This window comes from Mobula hypostoma, chromosome 1, assembly GCF_963921235.1.
Source record: "Mobula hypostoma chromosome 1, sMobHyp1.1, whole genome shotgun sequence".
In the NCBI taxonomy this organism is placed as follows: Eukaryota; Metazoa; Chordata; class Chondrichthyes; order Myliobatiformes; family Myliobatidae; genus Mobula; species Mobula hypostoma.
Window position 1 is genome coordinate 168,872,515 of NC_086097.1, and position 22,987 is coordinate 168,895,501.

General features: G+C 43.6%; 1 protein-coding gene across 1 annotated transcript in view; it reads left to right on the forward strand.

Annotated features, from left to right (window-relative positions):
• The window catches only part of psmg2 (proteasome (prosome, macropain) assembly chaperone 2), a 64,873-nt gene extending 42,350 nt beyond the window's left edge, over positions 1 to 22,523 (forward strand). The window contains exons 5-7 of the mRNA XM_063059621.1: positions 4,012 to 4,185; positions 10,901 to 11,021; positions 22,134 to 22,523. Of these exons, the coding sequence (XP_062915691.1) occupies positions 4,012 to 4,185; positions 10,901 to 11,021; positions 22,134 to 22,226 (388 nt within the window). The 3' untranslated portion in view covers positions 22,227 to 22,523. The remainder of the gene's footprint in view (positions 1 to 4,011; positions 4,186 to 10,900; positions 11,022 to 22,133) is intronic.
• Positions 22,524 to 22,987: the final 464 nt, after the last annotated feature.

Consider the following 22,987-nt stretch of genomic DNA (forward strand, 5'->3'; position numbering starts at 1 on the left):
TGCAGTCCCTCCACCACGACCTTCTGCCTTCTGCAAGCAAGCCAATTCTGAATCCACCTGGCCAAACTTCCCTGGATCCCATGCCTTCTGACTTTCTGAATAAGCCTACCGTGTGGAACCTTGTCAAATGCCTTACTAAAATCCATGTAGCTCACATCCACTGCACTACCCTCATCTATATGCCTGGTTACCTCCTCAAAGAACTCTATCAGGCTTGTTAGACACGATCTGCCCTTTACAAAGCCATGTTGACTGTCCCTGATCAGACCGTGATTCTCTAAATGCCCATAAATCCTATCTCTAAGACTCTTTTCCAACAGCTTTCCCACCACAGACGTAAGACTGCATGCATTCAAATGTAACAAATTCAACATGAAAATGTAAAATGTAAAAATCTATATAGCGTCGTAGCATTGGTATTCATATCTTGAATTTTCTTGTAAAATTTCATTTTCATATGTAGTAGACATTGACCTAAGAATGTGTTGGTCATTAATCTTTGCATCGTTTTGTTTTCTGATTTTATTGATGCTTGAATAGGGCACATGCATAAATAAGCTAAACTTTTAACAAATACCTGTAGTTTATTTAAGAACAGTAATAGGAGTATTATCATGAACAAAAGAAAATCTGCAGATGCTGAAAATCAAGATTACACACGTACAATGCTGGAAGAACTCAGCAGGCAAAGCAGCATCTATGGGAAGGAGTAAACAGTCGTTGTTTCGGGCCAAGACCCTTGATTGGTGAAAGAAATAAAGGGCTGGAGAAAGGGGAACCTGATAGGAGAGGACAGAAGGCCATAGGAGAAAGGAGAAAGGGGAGGAGCACAAGAAGGAGGTGATGGGCAGGTAAGGAGATCCAGTGAGAGAGGGAAATGGGAATTGGGGGGGGGGGCTTCAATTATCGGAAGTTGGAGACATCAATGTTCATGCCATCAGATTGGAGGCTTCCCAGATGGAATATAAGGTATCTCTCCTCCAATCTGAGTGCGGCCTCATCACAGCTTTAGAGAACCATGGACTGACATATTGGAATGGGAAGTAGAATTGAAATGTGTAGCCACTGGGAGATCTCACTTCTTCTGGTGGACAGAGCATAGGTGCTCAGCAAAGCAGTCTCCCAATCTATGTCAGGTCTCACTGATAAACAGGAGGCCACATCAGGAGCACTGGATACAGTAGATAACCCCAACTGACTCACAGGTAATTTTTGCCTCACCTGGAAGGTCTGCTTGGGACCCTGAATGGTAGTGAGGGAGGATGTGTAGGGGCAGGCGTGGAACTTGTTCTACTTGCAATGGTAAGTATCAGGAGGGCAATCAGTGAGGAATTGTGTGGAGAGCAATACTTGCGGAGAGCAGAAAGTGGAGGGTGATGTGCTTGGTGGTGGGATCCCGTTGGATATGATGGAAGTTACAGACAGTTATGTGCTGGGCGTGGCGGCTGGTGGGGTAGTAGGTGAATGCAAAAGGAACCCTATCTCTTGTGGCAGGCAGATGAGGTGAGTACAGATGCGCGTGAAATGGAAGAGATGTAGGTGATGGTGCAGGAAGGAAAGCCCCTTTCATTCAAGAAGGAGGACATCTCATTAGTTCTGGAATGAAAAGCCTCATCCTGAGAGCAGATGTGGCAGAGATGGAGGAATTGAGAGGAGGGAAATGCCATGTTTGCATTCATTTCAAGGTGATGCTGAGGCTTCATAAGGCACTGGTGAGGCCTCACCTTGAGTATTGTGAACAGTTTTGGGCCCCTCATCTTAGAAAAGATGTGCTGACATGGAGAGGGTCCAGAGGAGGTTCACAAGGATGATAGAATTGGGGGGGGGGGGGCGCGGGGAAATCTCATTGAAACCTTTTGAATGTTGAAAGGCCTAGGCAGAGTAGATGTGGGAGGGATATTTCCCGTGGTGGGGGAGTCTAGGACAAGAGGGCACAGCCTCAGGACAGAGGTGCTCCCTTTCAAAGCAGAGATGCAGAGAAATTTCTTTACCCAAAGGGTAGTGAATTTATGGAATTTGTTGCCACATGCAGCTGTGGAGGCAAGGTCGCTGGGTGTATTTAAGGCAGAGATCGATAGGTTCTTGATTGGACATGGCATTAAAGGTTATGGGGAGAAGGCGGGGAACTGGGGTTGAGGAGGAGATAGAAAAAAGAATCAGCCATGATTGAATGGCAGAGCAAACTCAATGGGCCAGATGGCCTAATTCTGCTCCTATGTCTTATGGTCTTATGGCAACCAATGGAAGGTCCAACGGTCAAGAAGGTAGTCTCTGTAAGTGTCATGGAACGCATAGAGCAGGACAAGGCGCAGAAGATGTCCTGGGCATCCACTGTGCCTAGTCCCATCTCCAGTCGTCTCGACTCTCATCTTGCCACCGGATCCAGATGCGAATTGGGAAGAGAGAGTGAGGCTGACACTGCGCAATTCTCCCTCACTTAAATCCAAATCGCACTAGTCTCGAAACTGTCAAAGCTGGCTGGTGACTTAGTGGCATCAGCGCTGGACTTCCGGGTGAGAGGTCCTGAGTTTGAATCCAGCTGGCTCCCTTGCATGCTCTCCATCCGTGCTGGGTTGAGCATCGAGCCAGCAACTCGATCTCGTTAAAAAAAATACTAATGGTGTCGGAGGTCTTCATCGATGACGATGGCCAAACCTTAGTTTAGGGTTTATAGGGTCTGTCGGGGGTTGCTGGGACGGTATGGCTGGAAGGGCATACTCCATACTGTATCACTAAATAAATAACGCCAGACTTGCCAATGTTTTGACTCTTTATTGCTTCCACAGTCAGGCGCATTAAGGGATGGATTATAATTGGTGACATTAAATGTTTGTTACATCATACTTGTTTGTGAGTGTTTGTTACATCATACTTGCTGTAACACTACGATAAGATTCAAGATTCAAAATTGTTTAAATCCAGTGCCAGTAGACAAGTGAAAAGGAGATGAAATAATTGTTACTCTGGTTCCGATGCAGCACAAAAAACCCCCCACTAAGATAAAGAACACAATAAAAAAGCACAATAAATATAAATATGTTATAAACATAGTTTATATACATTAATTGTACACTAATAAAGTGGCACTAAGCACTGTAGTGTCTGGAGAAGGTGACTGACAGGAAATGATAAAGTGGTGGTTGGGGGTGTGGAGGGGTGTGTTACTGGTGTTGATTAGCCTTGCTGCTTGGGGAGATTAACTGGTGTTGAGTTTGGTGATTCTGGTGTGGAGGCTACCCTGAAAGGAGTGGGACAAGTAATTCCATGAGCAGGGTGGGATCCTTTGTGATGTTACTGGCTCTTTTCCAGCATCTTTGTCCTTGATGGTGGGCAGGCTTGTGCCAGTGATGCACTGGGCAGTTTTAATTACCCTTTGTAGAGCCATACAGTCCTCCGCATTGCACTTTCCATATCATACAGTGATGCAGGATGCTCTCTATTGTGCAGATGTAGAATGACATGAATATTGATGTGCATAGTTCAGCTCTCTTCAGCCTTAACAGACTAGCATTTAAGCAACATACATCAAAGTTGCTGGTGAGCGCAGCAGGCCAAGCAGCATCTATAGGAAGAGGCGCAGTCGACGTTTCAGGCCGAGACCCTTCGTCAGGTCCTGACGAAGGGTCTCGGCCTGAAACGTCGACAGCGCCTCTTCCTATAGATGCTGCTTGGCCTGCTGCGCTCACCAGCAACTTTGATGTATGTTGCTTGAATTTCCAGCATCTGCAGAATTCCTGTTGTTTACAGGCTAGCATTTAATTGTTTTTTGTATTATATGAAAGATCAGTGTGGAATTTAAAATGCGATCAAGCATATTAAAACTGAAAATAATATTTTCATCATATGCAGTATTAAGTGTAAAAGCAAGAGTATATGTTTCCATTTGATATTGGCAAAAGTTGGAACAAATTTTAACTTGTTCAAAAAGATAAGTGGAGCAGAAGAAAAAAAGAAAGGTCTATGACAAGGTGAAGAGAATCTAACACTTAGGAAACTATTCTATCTTCACAGCACTCCACTACGATATTTGGCAACTCCTGCTCTGCAGAGCATTGTGGGAGACAAATTCCAGACCCTCAAATGGAAAGAAATGGAAAAGGTACCAGCTTTCCCAAGAATCAGTGAGGTGGAAATGGAGCTCTGTATCCCAGGAGGAGGAATAACAAAATCACTCTATGCTGACAGGTAAGTTTGATAAGTTTATGGTGCTAGAACTTAGTCCTAGTAGTGTTCACTAAGGATCCAGTTTATATGTGTATCTGTTTAGATGTGATAATATTTGATACCCTAAACCATGAGAACTGGTGGGACTGGATTTGAACTTAAATTTGTTTGCTGATCCAGATGCCCGAGATTGTGCAATAATTTGGATTGGTACAATACGCTGTCTTTGTTTCTGACTTGCAAAGCTTCTGCTATAAAATCATAAGTCACAGAAAATATTGCACATTAAGTTGCATTCTTGAGTTTTGGAAAGCTACAGTGTGTTCTGGCTGGCTAAGATTTTTTTACACAGAATTATTTACACAGAAGACCTTTTGAAGAAGAATGGGATCCTTACCAGGAGAGTTAGAAGAGATGAACAACAGCTTAATTGAAGCATTGTATTTGCTGACATAGGGAGAGTTATAGTGAATTTAAAGGGCTAGTGTGACATTTCCAAATAGGACCAAAGGAACTTCAGGCTGTCTTGCAGAGAAAAACAGATAGTTGAAATACCAGTCGAGGTTGGAGGGCAAGGATGCCTCAGTGGGGCAAGCATATTTATAGATCTAATGAACAAATACAGCAGTACAGTGAGGAGAGGTAAGAGAGGTCCAGTAAAGATCAGATTTGAATTAGTACGTGGTAGAGTTTGTGACACTGAAAAGAAACTTTAAAAGAGAGAAGTTTTTTTTGTAGAAATTTGTAATCCTGGTATGGGTATGATGTGTTTTTGGTTGAAGAGAGCACCAGGACAGGATGACCCGCTGCCTGAACCACTGTGTTCCTCCAGTATTTAGTGTTGCATCTGATTAGGGCACAGGAGTGAAACAGAAGTTTTTGTTGGGACATCGGCCATCTTCATCAATTGGCAGAGATTTTGGCTCATCTCTAAGAGACTGTTTTCATTAAGCTAAGTTTTAGGGAGAAAATACTTGTGTTGCTGGAAGGAATAATCCTCCTTTGTGAAAGAGAATAAAACTACACCTATGCAAATTCACAGAGCATCTGGTGACCCAGTACTCTCTGTCTCAGAGGCCAAATTTGAACTGCTTTCATGATGGTGAACCTTCGTACGGCGTCAGGCCCTGATGGTGTGTGGGCTTCCATACATCTCTCTGCAACTGGATTATTGACTTCCTCATCAGGGGACTATCAGGGAAATAGCATTTCCTCCTCAGTGACAATCAACACTGGCCTGCTTCAAGGATGCGTGCTTAGCCCACTACTCTACTCTTTCTACTTTGGTAGAATTTCAGTTGGTGACGAGGAGGTATACAGGAGTGAGATTGATCAGCTGGTTGAGTGGTGATGCAGCAACAATCTTACACTCAACATCAGTAAGACCAAGGAATTAATTGTGGACTTCAGGAAGGGGAAGCCGATTGAATACACACCAGTCCTCACTGAGGGGTGAGCAGTTTGAAGTTCTGAGTGTCAACATCTCTGAACATCTATCCTGTGCCCAACATATTGGTGCGATTACAAAGAAGGCACGACAGTGGCTATATTTCATTAGGAGTTTGAGGAAACTTGATATGTCACCCAAGACTCACAATTTTTTACAGATGTACCATGGAGAGCAATCTAACTGATTGCACCACTGTCTGGTACGGAGGGGCCATTGTACAGGATTGGAAAAAGCTGCAGGAAGTTTCAAACTCGGCCAACTCCATGATGGGAACTAGCCTCCTCAGCATGGAGGACATCTTCAAAGGGCAATGCCTTAAAAAGGCAGCACCATCATTAAGGATCCCCGTCACACAGGACATGCCCTCTTCCCATTGCTACCATCAAGGATGAGATACAAGAGCCTGAAGGCACACACTCAATGTCTTAGGAATAGCTTCTTCACCACTGCTATCAGATTTCACTTTTTGTTTCTTTTTTGCTTTCCTTTTGCACTACTTATTTTATATATGTATATAGTAATTTATAATTTTTGTCATGTATTACAATGTACTGCTGCTGAAAAACAACATATTTCTGATTGAGAAGTTGCAGAACTTGGGCCTCTGTACCTCCGTCTGCAATTGGATCCTCGACTTCCTAACCGGAAGACCACAATCTGTGCAGACCAACACTGCCGCACCTCAAGGGTGTGTGCTTAGCCCACTGCTCTACTCTCTGTATACACATGACTGTGTGGCTAGGCATAGCTCAAATACCAACTACAAATTTGCTGACGATGGAGGACATTGTTGGTAGAATCTCAGGTGGTGACGAGAGGGCGTACAGGAGTGAGATAAGCTAACTAGTGGAGTGGTGCCACAGCAACAACCTTGCACTCAACGTCAGTAAGACGAAAGAACTGATTGTGGACTTCAGGAAGGGTAAGACGAAGGAACACATACCAATCCTCATAGAGGGATCAGAAGTGGAGAGAGTGAGCAGCTTCCAAGTTCCTTTGTGTCAAGATCTCTGAGGATCTAACCTGGTCCCAACATATCGATGTAGTTATAAAGAAGACAAGACAGCAGCTATACTTTATTAGGAGTTTGAAGAGATTTTGCTTGTCAACAAATACACTCAGAAGCTTCTATAGTTGTACCGGGGGAGCATTCTGACAGGCTGCATCACTGTCTGGTATGGAGGGGCTACTGCACTGGACTGAAAGGAGCTGCAGAAGGTTGTAAATTTAGTCGGCTCCATCTTGGGCACCCAGTACCCAGTACAAGGTACCCAGGACATCTTTAGGGAGTGGTAGTTCAGAAAGGTAGCGTCCATTATTAAGGTCCGCCAGCACCCAGCGCATGCCCTTTTCTCACTGTTACCATCAGGTAGGAGATACAGAAACCTGAAGGCACACATTCAGTGATTCAGGAACTGCTTCTTCCCCTCTGCCATCCAATTCCTAAATGGACATTGAGGCTTTGGACACTACCTTACTTTTTTTAATATACATTGTTCCTGTTCTTTTGCACATTTTTAAAAATCTATTCAATATGTGTAATTGATTTGCTTGTTTATTTATTATTATGTTTTAGAACATAGAATAGTACAGCACAGTACAGGCCCTTCGGCCCACAATGTTGTGCCGACCCTCAAACCCTGCCTCCCATATAAGCCCCCACCTTAGATTCCTCCATATACCTGTCTAGTAGTCTCTTAAACTTCACTAGTGTACCTGCCTCCACCACTGACTCAGGCAGTGCATTCCATGCACCAACCACTCTCTGAGTAAAAAACCTTCCTCTAATATCCCCCTTGAACTTCCCACCCCTTACCTTAAAGTCATGTCCTCTTGTATTGAGCAGTGGTGCCCTGGGGAAGAGGCGCTGGCTATCCACTCTATCTATTCCTCTTATTATCTTGTACACCTCGATGATGTCTCCTCTCATCCTCCTTCTCTCCAAAGAGTAAAGCCCTAGCTCCCTTAATCTCTGATCATAATCCATACTTTCTAAACCAGGCAGCATCCTGGTAAATCTCCTCTGTACCCTTTCCAATGCTTTCACATCCTTCCTATAGTGAGGTGACCAGAACTGGACACACTACTCCAAGTGTGGCCTAACCAGAGTTTTATGGAGCTGCATCATTACATCGCGACTCTTAAATTCTATCCCTCGACTTATGAAAGCTAACACCCCATAAGCTTTCCTAACTACCCTATCCACCTGTGAGGCAACTTTCAGGGATCTGTGGACATGTACCCCGAGATCCCTCTGCTCATCCACACTACCAAGTATCCTGCCATTTACTTTGTGCTCTGCCTTGGAGTTTGTCCTTCCAAAGTGTACCACCTCACACTTCTCCGGGTTGAACTCCATCTGCCACTTCTCAGCCCACTTCTGCATCCTGTCAATGTCTCTCTGACAATCTTTGACAATCCTCTACACTATCTACAACACCACCAACCTTTGTGTCGTCTGCAAACTTGCCAACCCACCCTTCTACCCCCATATCCAGGTCGTTAATAAAAATCACGAAAAGTAGGGGTCCCAGAACAGATCCTTGTGGGACACCACTAGTCACAATCCTCCAATCTGAATGTACTCCCTCCACCACCACCCTCTGCTTTCTGCAGGCAAGCCAATTCTGAATCCACCTGGCCAAATTTCCCTGGGTCCCATGCCTTCTAACTTTCTGAATAAGCCTACCGTGTGGAACCTTGTCAAATGCCTTACTAAAATCCATATAGATCACATCCACTGCACTACCCTCATCTATATGCCTGGTCACCTCCTCAAAGAACTCTCAGGCTTGTTAGACACGATCTGCCCTTCACAAAGCCACGCTGACTGTCCCTGATCAGACCATGATTCTCTAAATGCCTATAGATCCTATCTCTAAGAATCTTTTCCAACAGCTTTCCCACCACAGATGTAAGGCTCACTGGTCTATAATTACCCGGACTATCCCTACTACCTTTTTTGAACAAGGGAACAACATTCGCCTTCCTCCAATCCTCCGGTACCATTCCCGTGGACAACGAGGACATAAAGATCCTAGCCAGAGGCTCAGCAATCTCTTCTCTCACCTCATGGAGCAGCCTGGGGAATATTCCGTCAGGCCCTGGGGACTTATCTGTCCTAATGTATTTTAACAACTCCAACACCTCCTCTCCCTTAATATCAGCATGCTCCAAAACATCAACCTCACTCATATTGTCCTCACCATCATCAAGTTCCCTCTCATTGGTGAATACTAAAGAGAAGTATTCATTGAGGACCTCGCTCACTTCCACAGCCTCCAGGCACATCTTCCCACCTTTATCTCTAATCGGTCCTACCTTCACTCCTGTCATCCTTTTTTTCTTCACATAATTGAAGAATGCCTTGGGGTTTTCCTTTACCCTACTTGCCAAGGCCTTCTCATGCCCCCTTCTTGCTCTTCTCAGCCCCTTCTTAAGCTCCTTTCTTGCTTCTCTATATTCCTCAATAGACCCATCTGATCCTTGCTTCCTAAACCTCATGTATGCTGCCTTCTTCCTCCTGAGTAGATTTTCCACCTCACTTGTCACCCATGGTTCCTTCACCCTACCATTCTTTATCTTCCTCACTGGGACAAATTTATCCCTTACATCCCGCAAGAGATCTCTAAACATCAACCACATGTCCATAGTACATTTGCCTGCCGCAAGAGATCTCTAAACATCAACCACATGTCCATAGTACATTTCCCTGCAAAAACATCATCCCAATTCACACCCGCAAGTTCTAGCCTTATAGCCTCATAATTTGCCTTTCCCCAATTAAAAATTTTCCTGTCCTCTTTGATTCTATCCTTTTCCATGATAATTATAAAGGCCAGGGAGCAGTGGTCGCTGTCCCCCAGATGCTCACCCACTGAGAGATCTGTGACCTGACCCGGTTCATTACCTAGTACTAGATCTAGTATGGCATTCCCCCTGGTCGGCCTGTCCACATACTGTGACAGGAATCCATCCTGGACACACTTAACAAATTCTGCCCCATCTAAACCCTTGGAACTAATCAGGTGCCAATCAATATTAGGGAAGTTAAAGTCACCCATGATAACAACCCTATTATTTTTGCACCTTTCCAAAATCTGCCTCCCAATCTGCTCCTCTGTATCTCTGCTGCTACCAGGGGGCCTATAGAATACCCCCAGTAGAGTAACTGCTCCCTTCCTGTTCCTGACTTCCACTCATATTGACTCAAAAGAGGATCCTGCTACATTACCCACCCCTTCTGTAGCTGTAATAGTATCCCTGACCAGTAATGCCACCCCTCCTCCCCTTTTTCCTCCCTCACTATCCCTTTTAAAGCACTGAAATCCAGGAATATTGAGAATCCATTCCTGCCCTGGTGCCAGCCAAGTCTCTGTAATGGCCACTACATCATAATTCCATGTATGTATCCAAGCTCTCAGTTCATCACTTTTGTTCCTGATGCTTCTTGCATTGAGGTACACACATTTCAGCCCTTCTACCTTACTGTCTTTACACTGTTTATTCTGCTTCTCTTTCCTCAAAGCCTCTCTGTATGTTAGATCTGGCTTTACTCCTTTCACTGCTCTATCGCTCTGGGTCCCATCCCCCTCGCAATTTAGTTTAAACCCTCCCGAACCGTGCTAGCAAACCAACCTGCAAGGATATTGCTCCCTCTCGAGTTCAGGTGCAACCCATCCAATCTGTACAGGTCCCACCTTCCCCAGAAGAGATCCCAATGATCTAAAAATCTAAAACCCTGCTCCCTGCACCAACTCCTCAGCCACACATTCAACTGCCATTTCCTCCAACTCTCACCATCTCTGTCATGTAGCACTGGCAGCAATCCTGAGAACGTCACCCTTGAGGTCCTGTTCTTCAGCCTTCTGCCTTGTTCCCGAAACTCACACTTCAGGACCTCATCCCTCTTCCTGCCTATGTCGTTGGTCCCAACATGTATCACGACTTCTGGTTGATTAAATACATTTGAACTTACGTTCTGGCTTGAGGGAATTGCTGATAATTAAAGCTGGTTCAAACTTCTGCTGTGAACTATCCAGCTGAGTTTTGGCGCTTCCTAGCTAGATCACTAGAGGGGGTACTTTGTTACAAAACTACTTAAAAGAGTTCTATACTCAAAATCATGCATTGACCTGAATTCCAAATAGCTTCGTGTCTAGACCTGCTACTTCATGATATTAATGATGATTAAAGGACTGAATTTTTTTTTGTTAGATGGAATTAAGAAACCTACAAAATAGTGGTACAACTTCTTGTGCTGATTGTCTTGTTTTCTTCATGTAGTTGCACTGAAGGAGTTCCACTGGCAGTGTTGCTCATTTTCTGTTCTGAAGGGGATAATATTCCAGATGCTTTGAATCTTCTCAGCTTCCTGAATGAGTGGGTCCAGTTAATAGAAAAAACAGTAAGTAGTGTAACTGCAAGTTGTCATTCACAAGATTGCTTGAACATTGGCTGCAATCACAACAGTGTAGGTTGTTTGTTACCTTTGTGCAGAGAAATATCTAAATTTAAAGAATTCTATTAACAGGGCATCACACAAGTGACAGTGTGCATTTTTAAATAGTCTTCCAAGAACTTTTGTGCACAAGAGGAGATGAGACCAGGGGCAAATCAACCATTTAAAATGGTGGGATGGCATATTCCTGCTCTAACATTCGTGTGCTGGATTATAGATATAATTTTGGCATCTGCCTATAACACAAAAGATTACACATTTATCCTCACTTGTAGCAGTCAAGGTCCCACAGGAACTAGAGATGTTATTAGCCAATGTTGTTCCTTTGTTTAAAGCTCAAGGTACATATATGTCACCATATACGACTGAAATTCATTTTCTTGAAGGTATGCTCAATAAATCCATAATAGAATCACTGAAGGACAGCCCCAGCTGGGCATTCAATCAGTATGCAAAAGACAACAAACTGTGCAAATAGAAAAATAAAGAAATTGTGATAATAAATAAGCAATAAATATTGAGAACATAAGATGAAAGTCCTTGAGAGTGAGTCTATAGTTTGTGGGAACATTTCAGTGATGGGGCAAGTGGAGTTGAGTAAAGTTATTTGTTTTGTTTCAAGAGCCTGATGGTTGAGCGGTAAAACTATTCCTGAACTTGGTGGTGTGAGTCCTGAGGCTCCTGTACCACCTTCCTGATTGCAGCAGCGAGAAGAGAGCAGGACTTGGGTGGTGGGTGTCACTGATGATGAATGCTGCTTTCCTATGACAACACTCCGTGTAGATGTGCTCAGTGGTGGGGAGGGCTTTAGCCATGATGGACTGGGCTGTATCCACTACTTTTTGAAGGATTTTCTATTAAAGGGCACTGGTGATTCCATACCAGGCTGTAATACAGCCTGTCAGTATATTCTCCACCACACATCTATGGAAATTTACCAACATTTTTGATGTTATGCCAAATATTCACAAACTGCTAAGGAAGTAAAGATGCTGCCTTGCTTTCTTCATAATTGCACTTGCATACTTGGCCCAGGACAGGTCTTCTGAAATGATAACACCAAAGAATTTAAAGTTGCTGATTCTGTCCACCTCTGATCCTCTGAAGTAGAGAGGGTCAGCAAGAAGGGTAATAGGAATAATCCAGGAAATTGTGGGCAAATGAGCCTCACTTTAATTGTTGGAATAGAACAATGATTTCCAATGGGGGCGGTTACATGTCATCAGAGGATGTTCAAGATTCTTGGGCGGGTGGGGGGGGGCTGTAGGCAGCACTGTAATGAGGTACAAGACCTGACTGATCCTGACAACTTGCTGCTGTCATAAACATCTAATAGGCATTCCCAGTTTGTGTTAATTTTTTATTTTAATTTAGCCCCATTAATGATGACATGTCTCTATGAGTCTGAAGGCGGTGAAGCCTTGAATTCTAATCCTGCTAAGAAACAGAAAGTGCCTAAGTACAATGTTAACTTGCGTATGGTTTTGCTCTGTTCCAGTCAGATCAGTGACGCCCCATGTGCCTTATTTCTAATACTATACTGTCTAATGAAGCCATAAAACCATCCAGGTTGTAACAGCACTTCTGTGAAGACACCCTGAAAAGGTTACTTATGGTATTAGTCAGTTCCAGAAGATGAAAGAAACATTTGAAGAGCATTGCACGCTTGAGTCATTTGCCAAGAAACCTAAAAATGACCTTGATGGTAGTCTCTTTGCTTCTTTGAACATTTCCAAAATGATAGCAAAGTGTGGATAATCGCGTATGATTGGTGAAAGGTAAATCATGCCTGCTGCATCAGATGTGCTCACCACTGTTCTCAAAATGGATACCAGTATTTATAATCAAATCTTGTGCAACAGATGGAACAATATGGTGGAAGTTCCAGATATCAGGGGTCATGAAGTTTTTGAAGTTACCATTAATAGGGAGAAGATTCATGAGAAACTGAAAGGTCTGAAGGTAGGTAAGTCACCTGGACCAGATGGCGTACACCCTAGGATTCTGAAAGAGGTGGCTGAAGAGAATGCGGTAATGATCTTTAAAGAATCACTCGATTCTGGAATGGTTGTGGAAGACTGGAAAATTGCAAATGTCACTCTATTCTTCAAGAACCAAGAGAGGCAGAAGGAAGGAAATTATAGGCCAGTTAGTCTGACCTCAGTGGTTAAGAAGATGTTGGAGTTGACTATTAAGGATATGGTTTCAGTGTACTTTGAGATAGATGATAAAATAGGCCATAGTCAGCGTGGTTTCCTCAAGGAAAAATCTTGCCTGACAAATCTGTTCGAATTCTTCGACCTTTCCCTATAACTCAGGTCCTCAATCTCAGAACATCATTGTAAATTTTCTCTGTACTCTCTTAATATTATTGATATCTTTCCTGTAAGTAGGTGACCAGAACACTCACGAGTATAGGAATAGAGTGAGGTGGAGGATAAATGTGTGGCTGAGGAATTGGAGCAGGGGGCAGGGATTCGGAATTTTGGATCACTGGGATATCTTTTGGGGCAGGTGTGATCTGTACAAAAAGGATGGGCTGCACTTGAATCCCAGGGGGACCAATATCCTGGCGGGGAGATTTGCTAAGGCTATTGAGGAGCATTTAAACTAGGATTGCTGAGGGATGGGAACCAAACTGAAGAGACGGGGGAAGACGCGGTTGGCTCACAAATAGAGAAAGCTTGGAGACAATGCAAGAGGGAGGAGAGGCAGGTGATAGAGAAGGGACGCGCTCAGATCAATGGTTTAAGATGTGTCTATTTTAATGCAAGGAGTATTATGAACAAAGCAGATGAGCAAAGCAGGGATTGCTGCCTGTGCCATGAGACAGAGAAGGTAGGAACAGGAAAGTATGGCAGATGAATGCATGGCTGAAGAGTTGGTGCAGGGGGCAGGAGTTCAGATTTCTGGATCATTGGGATCTCTTCTGGGGAAGGTCTGACCTGTACAAAAAGAACGGGCTGCACCTGAACTGGAAAGGGACCAATATCCTGGCGGGCAGGTTTGCTAGAGCTGTTGGGGAGGGTTTAATCTAGTTTGGCAGGGGGGTGGGAATCAGAATGCGAGTGCAGAGATTAGGGTAGAAGGACAAGGGCATGATGCTATGTGTTCTGAGTTGGTGAGGAAGGACAGGCAGGGGACAAAACATAAACGTAACCAGATAGAGGGGTTGAAATGTGTCTATTTCAACGCTAGGAGTATTAGGAATGAAGTGAGAGCATGGATCAGTACGTGGAACTATGATGTTGTGGCCGTAACTGAAACTTGGCTGGAGGAAGGGCAGGGTTGGCTGATGCAGGTGCTGGGGTTTAGGTGTTTTTAAAGGAATAGGATGGGAGGTAGAAAAGGGTGGGGGGAGTAGCATCACTGGTCAGGGATAGTATCATGACTATAGAAGGGAGGACGCAGCAGAGGGAGTGTCCACTGAGTCGGTGTAGGTGGAAGTCAGAAATAGGAAGGGATCGATCACTGTGCTGGGAGTAGTCTATAGGCCCCCAAATAGCCCTCGGGACACCGAGGAGCAGATAAGCAGGCAGATTTTAGAATGGTGCAGGAAATACAGGGTTGTAGTTACGGATGATTTCAACTTCCCTCGTATTGACTGGCACCTCCTAACTGCAAGGGGGATAGATGGGGCTGAATTTGTCAGGTGTGTTCAAGAAGGATTCCTGACACAGTATGTGGACTGGCTGACGAGAGGAGAGGCCATACTGGATCTAGTTCTGGGTAATGGACCTGGTCAGGTGGCAGACCTCTTGGTGGGGGAGCATTTTGGTGAGAGTGACCACAACTCCTTTAGCTTCAGCATAGCATGGAAAAGGATAAAAATAGACAAAATGGGAAAGTGCTTAACTAGGGAAGGGCTAACTATGAAGGGATGAGGCAGGAACTAGCGAGAGTAAATTGGAAACAGATGTTCAAGGGTGAAAGCATACAAGTAATGTGGAGGAAGTTTAGGACAACTTGTGCTGGGTTCAGGATAGGTTTGTCCCACTGAGACAATGAAAAAATGGCAGGAAATGGGAACTGTGGCTGATGAAACACGTGAGGCAACTTGTCAAGAGGGAGAAGGAAGCATATGTCAGATATAAGAAGCAGGAAGCAGGAGGGGCTCATGAGAAATATAGGGTAGCCAGGAAGGAGCTTAAGAAAGGATTTAGGAGAGCTCAAAGAAGACGATAAGGCCTTGGCATGTATGATTAAGGAGAACCCCAAGGCATTCTATGTGGATGTGAAGAACAGAAGGATGACAAGAATGAAGGTGGGGCCGCTAAAGGATAAAGAAGGCAACATGTGCCTGGAGGCGGAGGAGGTTGGGGATTCCTAAATGAATACTTTGCTTCAGTATTCACAAGTGAAAAGGACCTTGATCAGGGTGAGGTCGAAATAGAACAAGCCTGTGTGCTGGACAATGTGGAGATTAAGGAAGAAGTGTTGGATCTTCTTTAAAACATCAAGATTGATTACTCTCCAGGGCCGGATGTGATATACCCCAGATTGCTGTGGGAAGTGAGAGAAGAGATCGTTGGAGCAGTAGCTATGATCTTTGAATCCTCTTTGGCTGCAGGGGAGGTGCCGGAGGATTAGAGAATGGCAAATGTAGTTCCCTTGTTTAAAAAAGGTAATAGGGAGAATCCTGGGAACTACAAACCGGTGAGTTTTATGTCAATGGTCTGCAAACTATTGGAAAGGATTCTTAAGGATAGGATCTACAAGCATTTGGAGAAGTACAGTCTACTCCAGGATAGTCAACATGGCTTTGTGAAGGGAAGGTTGTGCCTCATGAGCCTAATTGAGTTTTTTGAAGAGGTAACAAAAGAAATTGATGAGGGTAGGGCTGTAGATGTGGTCTACATGGATTTTAGCAAGGCATTTGACAAGGTTCCCCACTAGAGACTCATCCAGAAAGTCATGAGGCTTGGGATCAGTGGAACCTTGGCTGTTTGGATAAAAAATTGGCTTACAGGAAGAAAGCAGAGGGTAGTAGTGGAAGGAAAGTATTCTGCCTGGAGGTCGGTGACTAGTGGAGTGCTGCAAGGATCTGTCCTGGGACCCTTGCTCTTTGTGATTTTTATAAATGACCTGGATGAAGAGGCGGAAGGATGGGTGAGTAAGTTTGCGGATGACATGAAGATTGGAGGAGTTGTGGATGGAGCTGTAGGTTGTCGAAGGTTACAAGAGGATATGGACGGGATGCAGAGTTGGGCAGAAAAGTGGCAGATGGAATTCAATCTGGATGAATGTGAGGTGATGCATTTTGGAAGGACAATCCAGAAGGCTGAGTACAGGGTTAATGGTCAGTTACTTAAGAGTGTGGATGAACAGAGGGACCTTGGGATTCAAATCCATACGCACAGCTTGATAGGATAGTTAAGAAGGCCTATGGGATGCTAGGCTTCATTAATAAGGGGATTGCGGTCAAGAGTAGAGAGGTCATGTTGCAACTCTACAAATCTCTGGTGAGACCACACTTAAGAGTATTGTGTTCAGTTCTGGTCACCTCATTATAGGAAGGATGTGGAAGCTATGGAGAGGGTGCAGTGGAGATTTATCAGGATGTTGCCTGGATTGGAAAACAAGTCTTATGAGGCAAGGTTAGCAGAGCTGGGACTTTCCTCTTTGGAGTGTAGAAGGATGAGAGGGGACTTGATAGAGGTTTACACGATTATGAGAGGCATAGATAGGGTGGATAGCCAGTACCTTTTTCCCAGGGCATGAATAGCAAACACCAGAGGGCATATATACAAAGTTAAAGGAAGGAGGTTTAGGGGAGACATCAGAGGTAAGTTTTTTACACAGAGGGTTGGGGGTACCTGGAATGACTTGCCAGGCATGGTGGTGGAGGCAAAAACATTGGGGTATTTAAGAGCCTCTTGGACAGGGACATAGATGAAAGAAAAACAGAGGGTTACGGGGTAGTGTGGGTTTAGCACATTTTTTACGGAATATATGGGTTGGCACAACATCGAGGGTTGAAGGGCCTGTACTGTACTGTAGTATTCTAGTGTCTAGTGTCTAGCTTAGAGCGTGGATCAGTACTTGGAGCTATGATGTTGTGGCCATTACAGAGACTTGGATGGCTCAGGGGCAGGAATGGTTACTTCACGTGCCAGGCTTTAGATGTTTCAGAAAGGACAGAGAAGGAGGCAAAAGAGGTGGGGGCGTGGCACTGTTGATCAGAGATAATGTCACAGCTGCAGAAAAGGAGGAAAACATGGAGGGATTGTCTACGGAGTCTCTGTGGGTGGAAGTTAGGAACAGGAAGGGGTCAATAACTCTACTGGGTGTTTTTTTTTTGACTACCCAATAGTAACGAGGACATCGAGGAGAAGATAGGGAGACAGATTCTGGAAAGGTGTAATATTAACAGGGTTGTCATAGTGGGAGATTTTAATTTCCCAAATATCGATTGGCATGTCCCTAGAGTGAGGGGTTTAGATGGGGTGGAGTTTGTTAGGTGTGTTCAAGAAAGTTTCTTGACACAATATGTAGATAAGCCTACAAGAGGAGAGGCTGTACTTGATCTGGTATTGCGAAATGAACCTGGTCAGGTGTTCTCAGGGAAATGTACGGAAGAAATGTGGCAGATGCTCAGGGGATATTTGCGTGGAGTTCTGCATAGGTACGTTCCAATGAGATGGGAAAGGATTGTAGTGTATAGGAACTGGGGTGTACAAAGGCTGTTTTAAATCTAGTCAAAAAGAAAAGAAGAGCTTATGGAAGGTTCGAAAAACTGGGTAATGATAGAGATCTAGAAGATTATAAGGCTAGCAGGAAGGAGCTTAAGAAGGAAATTAGGAGAGCCAGAAGGGGCCATGAGAAGGCCTTGGCAGACAGGATTAAGGAAAACCTCAAGGCATTCTACAAGTATGTGAAGGGCAAGAGGATAAGACGTGAGAGAATAGGACCAGACAGTGGAAAAGTGTGTATGGAACTGGAGGAGATAGCAGAGGTACTTAATGAGTACTTTGCTTCAGTATTCACTATGGAAAAGGATCTTGGCGATTGTAGGGATGACTTACAGGGAACTGAAAAGCTTGAGCATGTAGATATTAAGAAAGAGGACGTGCTGGAGCTTTTGGAAAGCATCAAGTTGGATAAGATGATGAGATGTACCCCAGGCTACTGTGGGAGGCAAGGGAGGAGATTGCTGAGCCTCTGGTGATGATCTTTGCATCATCAATGGGGATGGGAGACATTCTGGAGGATTGGAGGGTTGTAGATGTTGTTCCATTATTCAAGAAAGGGAGTAGAAATAGCCCAGGAAAGTATAGACCAGTGATTCTTACTGCAGTGATTGGTAAGTTGATGGAGTAGATCCTGAGAGGCAGGATTTATGAACATTTGGAGAGGCATAATATGATTAGGAATAGTCAGCATGGCTTTGTGAAAGGCAGGTCGTGCCTTACGAGCCTGATAGAATTTTTTGAGGATGTGACTAAATATATTGATGAAGGTAGAGCAGTAGATGTAGTGTATATGGATTTCAGCAAGGCATTTGACAAGGTACCCCATGCAAGGCTTATCGAGTAAGTAAGGAGGCATGGGATCCAAGGGAACATTGCTTTGTGGATCCAGAACTGGCTTGCCCACAGAAGGCAAAGAGTGGTTGTAGACGGGTCATATTCTGCATGGAGGTCGGTCAGCAGTGGTGTGCCTCAGGGATCTGTTCTGGGACCGGTACTCTTCGTGATTTTTATAAATGACCTGGATGAGGAAGTGGACGGATGGGTTAGTAAGTTTGCTGATGACACAAAGATTGGGGGTGTTGTGGATAGTGTGGAGGGCTGTCAGAGGTTACAGCGGGACATTGATAGAATGCAAAACTGGGCTGAGAAGTGGCAGATGGAGTTTAACCCAGATAATTGTGAAGTGGTTCATTTTGGTATGTCAAATATGATAACAGAATATAGTATTAATGGTAAGACTCTTGGCCGTGTGGAAGATCAGAGGGATTTTGGGGGTCCCAGTCCGTAGGACACTCAAAGCTGCTGTGCGGGCTGACTCTGTGGTTAAGAAAGCATATGGTGCATTGGCCTTCATCAATCATGGGACTGAGTTTAAGAGCTGAGAGTTAATGTTGCAGCTATATAGGACCCTGGTCAGACCTCACTTGGAGTACTGTGCTCAGTTCTGGTCACCTCACTACAGGAAGGATGTGGAAACTATAGAAAGGATGCAGAGATTTACAAGGATGTTGCCTGGATTGGGGAGCATGCCTTATGAGAATAGGTTGAGTGAACTCGGCCTTTTTTCCCTGGAGCGATGGAGGATGAGAGGTGACCTGATAGAGGTGTACAAGATGATGAGAGGCATTGATCGTGTGGATAGTTAAGAGACTTTTTCCCAGGGCTGTAATGGCTAACATGTGAGGGCAGAGTTTTGAGGTGCTTGGAAGTAGGTACAGAGGAGATGTCAGGGGTATGTATTTTATGCAGAGAGTGGTGAGTGCGTGGAAAGGGCTGCCAGCAATGGTGGTGGAGGTGGATGCAATAGGGTCTTTTAAGAGACTCCTGGACAGGTACGTGGAGCTCAGAAAAATCGAGGGCTGTGGATACCCCTAGATAATTTCTAAGGTAAGTACATGTTCGGCACAGCTTTGTGGGCCAAAGGGCCTGTTTTGTTCTGTAGGTTTTCTGTGCTTTCTATGTCTATGATACTTAAAATTAGGACTCACTTAATTGCTTTAAGCAGCTGGTTATGAATCGCATTAAATCCCATCTTCCTGCTATGTTGGACCTTTTCCAGTTCACTTATCACTCAAATTAGTCCACTGATGATGCCATAGTTTCTGCACTCCACTCTGTCCTATTCCACCTGAAAAATGGTGTCTCATATGTAAGGATGCTGTTTATCGACTTCATTTCAGCTTTTTATATAATCATCCCTTTAGAAGTTGGTAGGTAAACTCCTTGTTGGGTCTCAACACCCCTCTCTGTGACTACTTGACAGAAAGGCCACAGTCAGTCAGTGTTGGCAGAAACAGCCCCCCAGGCTGTGTGCTTAGGCCACTGTTGTTCACACTGCTGACACATGACTGCGCTGCCAGATCCAGGTCAAACTGAATCATCAAGTTCACTGATGACACAACAGTAGTTGGCCTCATCAACGACAATGAGACAGTGTACGAAGAGGAGATAGAGCGGCTGCTAGAGTAGTGTGAGCACAAAAACTTGAGTCTCAACATGGATGAGACCAAAGAGCTGACTGGATTTTTGGACAGTGCAGACTGACCACTCCTCCCTGCACATATACGGCTCAAACGTGGAGAGAGGTAGGAGCACCAAGTTTCTGGGAGTGCACATACCAGGCAGTCTCACTTGGTCCCCCAATACCACCACTTAGGTCAAGAAAGCACAACATTTCCACATTTCCTGAGGAGACTGAGGCACCCCCACCTCTAATCACCATTCTAACCGATTTTTACAGGAGTACCATCAACCTTTGAGAGGGTCCTGACCAGCTTCATCATCGTCTGGTATGGGAATTGTAAGGCGTCTGAGCACTTGTCACTACGAAGTCTTGTAAGGACTGCTGAGAGGATCACAGGGGTCTCTATTCCATCCATCATAGATGTTTATCAGGAATGCTGCATACGCAGGACCCTTAATATTGTCAGTGATCCCTCCCATCAGTTTAACAATCTCTGACCTCCTACCGTCAGGCAGGAAGTACCTTAGCATTAGGATAAGAACTGTTAGGATGCAAAACAGCTTCTTCCCCAAGGCTGTAAGACTACTGAACTCTTTGCCACTACCCAGGTCTCACCACACATGAAGCACCAGTAGTGTTATGCTGTTACGTTTTAAACTTGTCATAAATGCACCTTATTTTTAATTTACTAATAGTAATACTACTTTGTGTGTCGTGTGTTAATTATCTGTACTGTGTTGAGTACTTTGGTCCAGACCAGAGGAATGTTGTTTTGTTTGGCAGTATATGTTTGAATAACAGTAAACTTGAACTTGAAGCAACTTATTTTACAACTTCAACATAACATTTCAATTACTACTCAATAATTTATGAAAGCTGGAGTGCCTAATCATTGCTTTTTTCTCATTGTCTCTATGTAGCTGTTGATGAATTCAACTTCTATGTCCTTTTTTGCTTCTCCCTCAACCCTTGAATTCATTGGTCAGTCTGTTCACTAAGGTATTTCATTCCTTTGTCCTTCTTTATGTAACTTGTTCTCAAAATTCAATCCTTTCAAATCCTGCACCATTCTGTACCTTATCCAACATATCTTTCTATTACGGAGTCAAATTTCCATCAGTGGAGCCATCTTATTCAAGTTCCAGCTAAACCCCTATTGTTGAGTTTGTCCTTTGGCTCTTTACTCAGGAAAGACTCTGCTTTTTGTATTTTTGTCTTAATTTATGCTTTCTAACATACTGCATAGACAGAAATACTTCCACATTAGTTTTCAAGGTTGCATCTCATTAATCTGATTGTTATTTATTTTAGGAAGCTGTTGAGGTAAATGTATTATTAAACAATGTGTATCCAAATCAATAAAAGTTGGGGAAATTACTTTATGCTGGAGTATTTAGTTTCTCTACTTGTTTAATTGTTGGCAAACCTGTCATTATTTTTCTTTTAGTCACTGAATTTCATTGAATGAGTTGCCCTTGGTTACAGCCTAGATCATTTTGTTTTCTTTTTTGAGTGGTGTTAATTTAGAATGAAGCATGAGGTCTTCTAGTCTTTGAAAATGCCTCCTTGCACTTGTCAACTCTCCCAAGAGTTACCCTGCCAGTTGCTGGGCCATGTATTTGTTCTGGTAATGTTTGAGTATTTAATGCTGCCTTTCAGTTCCAAAATCTAAGGACACAGCTCAGAATCATACCTTCCACAGGATGAGAATTGGGGAAAATCTGCCTCAACAGACTATCAAATCTTGGAATTAGTGGCCTCTGATAGATTGTCAGTTGACATATTGGCTGAACATTTTAGGATTCAAGTTGGATGATGATCTATTGTTCTTCTGAATATTGACAAATGCTGTGTATGAATGGGTTAAACTGTTTAATTAAGAACAATGCTTCTCCCTTTCAGAGTGATCGGCAATCCATGACTCAGCCACAGTGGAAGTTTCCAAGTTCTTGGCAATTACTGTTTGGCAGTGGCATCCCACCCGCTCTCTTCTGATCTCACAGATTAAAAAAGTTGAATGTGGATTGTCCTTTAAAATGGTGTGGAGTTTTCAGGACAAAAGACTAAATTATTTATTGAGTACTTCTCAGCAGAAGTCTGCTGCTATATTTAGAAGCTTACATGAACAGATAAAGTAAAGGGATGATATTCACTAAATGCTCAGTTACTTGCAAATGTGTAACAAGAGGAGTTTTCAGAAGTACTTACCATTGTTGCTGTGTACTTTTGTATTAATTTGTTCTGTTGCCTTGGTCTGTGATTTTAAAAATAAAATATTTTTGATGCCAAAGAGCCCATGATATTATTGATATTTTTCCCTAATTTTGATTGAGTTGGAAAATGTCAGTACTAAAAGTCAGACTTAAAAGAATGCTTAATACAAGTAGTGAAAAAATTTGAGTAGGATCCTGAGTGAGAACGCTTGATAAAGGCATCGCTGCAGTTGACTTTGAGATGGCGGATTTCCATTTTGTTTTAATTGCATGATCACTATACTGATCTTAGGTAATCAATATCTATGTTCTTTAGGTACCTTATTGATATTAGGATCATGGCAGTTTTGTGACTACCACCTTTTAGCTGCAGTACCAAAGGAGAAATAAATAGCATAACCTCAGCATTTAGATTTGCATTCATGTTGTAGAATAATATCCATATAGTGAAGGCATAAAATGCTGGATTAAATAGTTTAGCAACCCACTACTTTTTGAGGTGTTGGGGGAGAAGCAGGAACACCATAAGTAAACTCTACGACA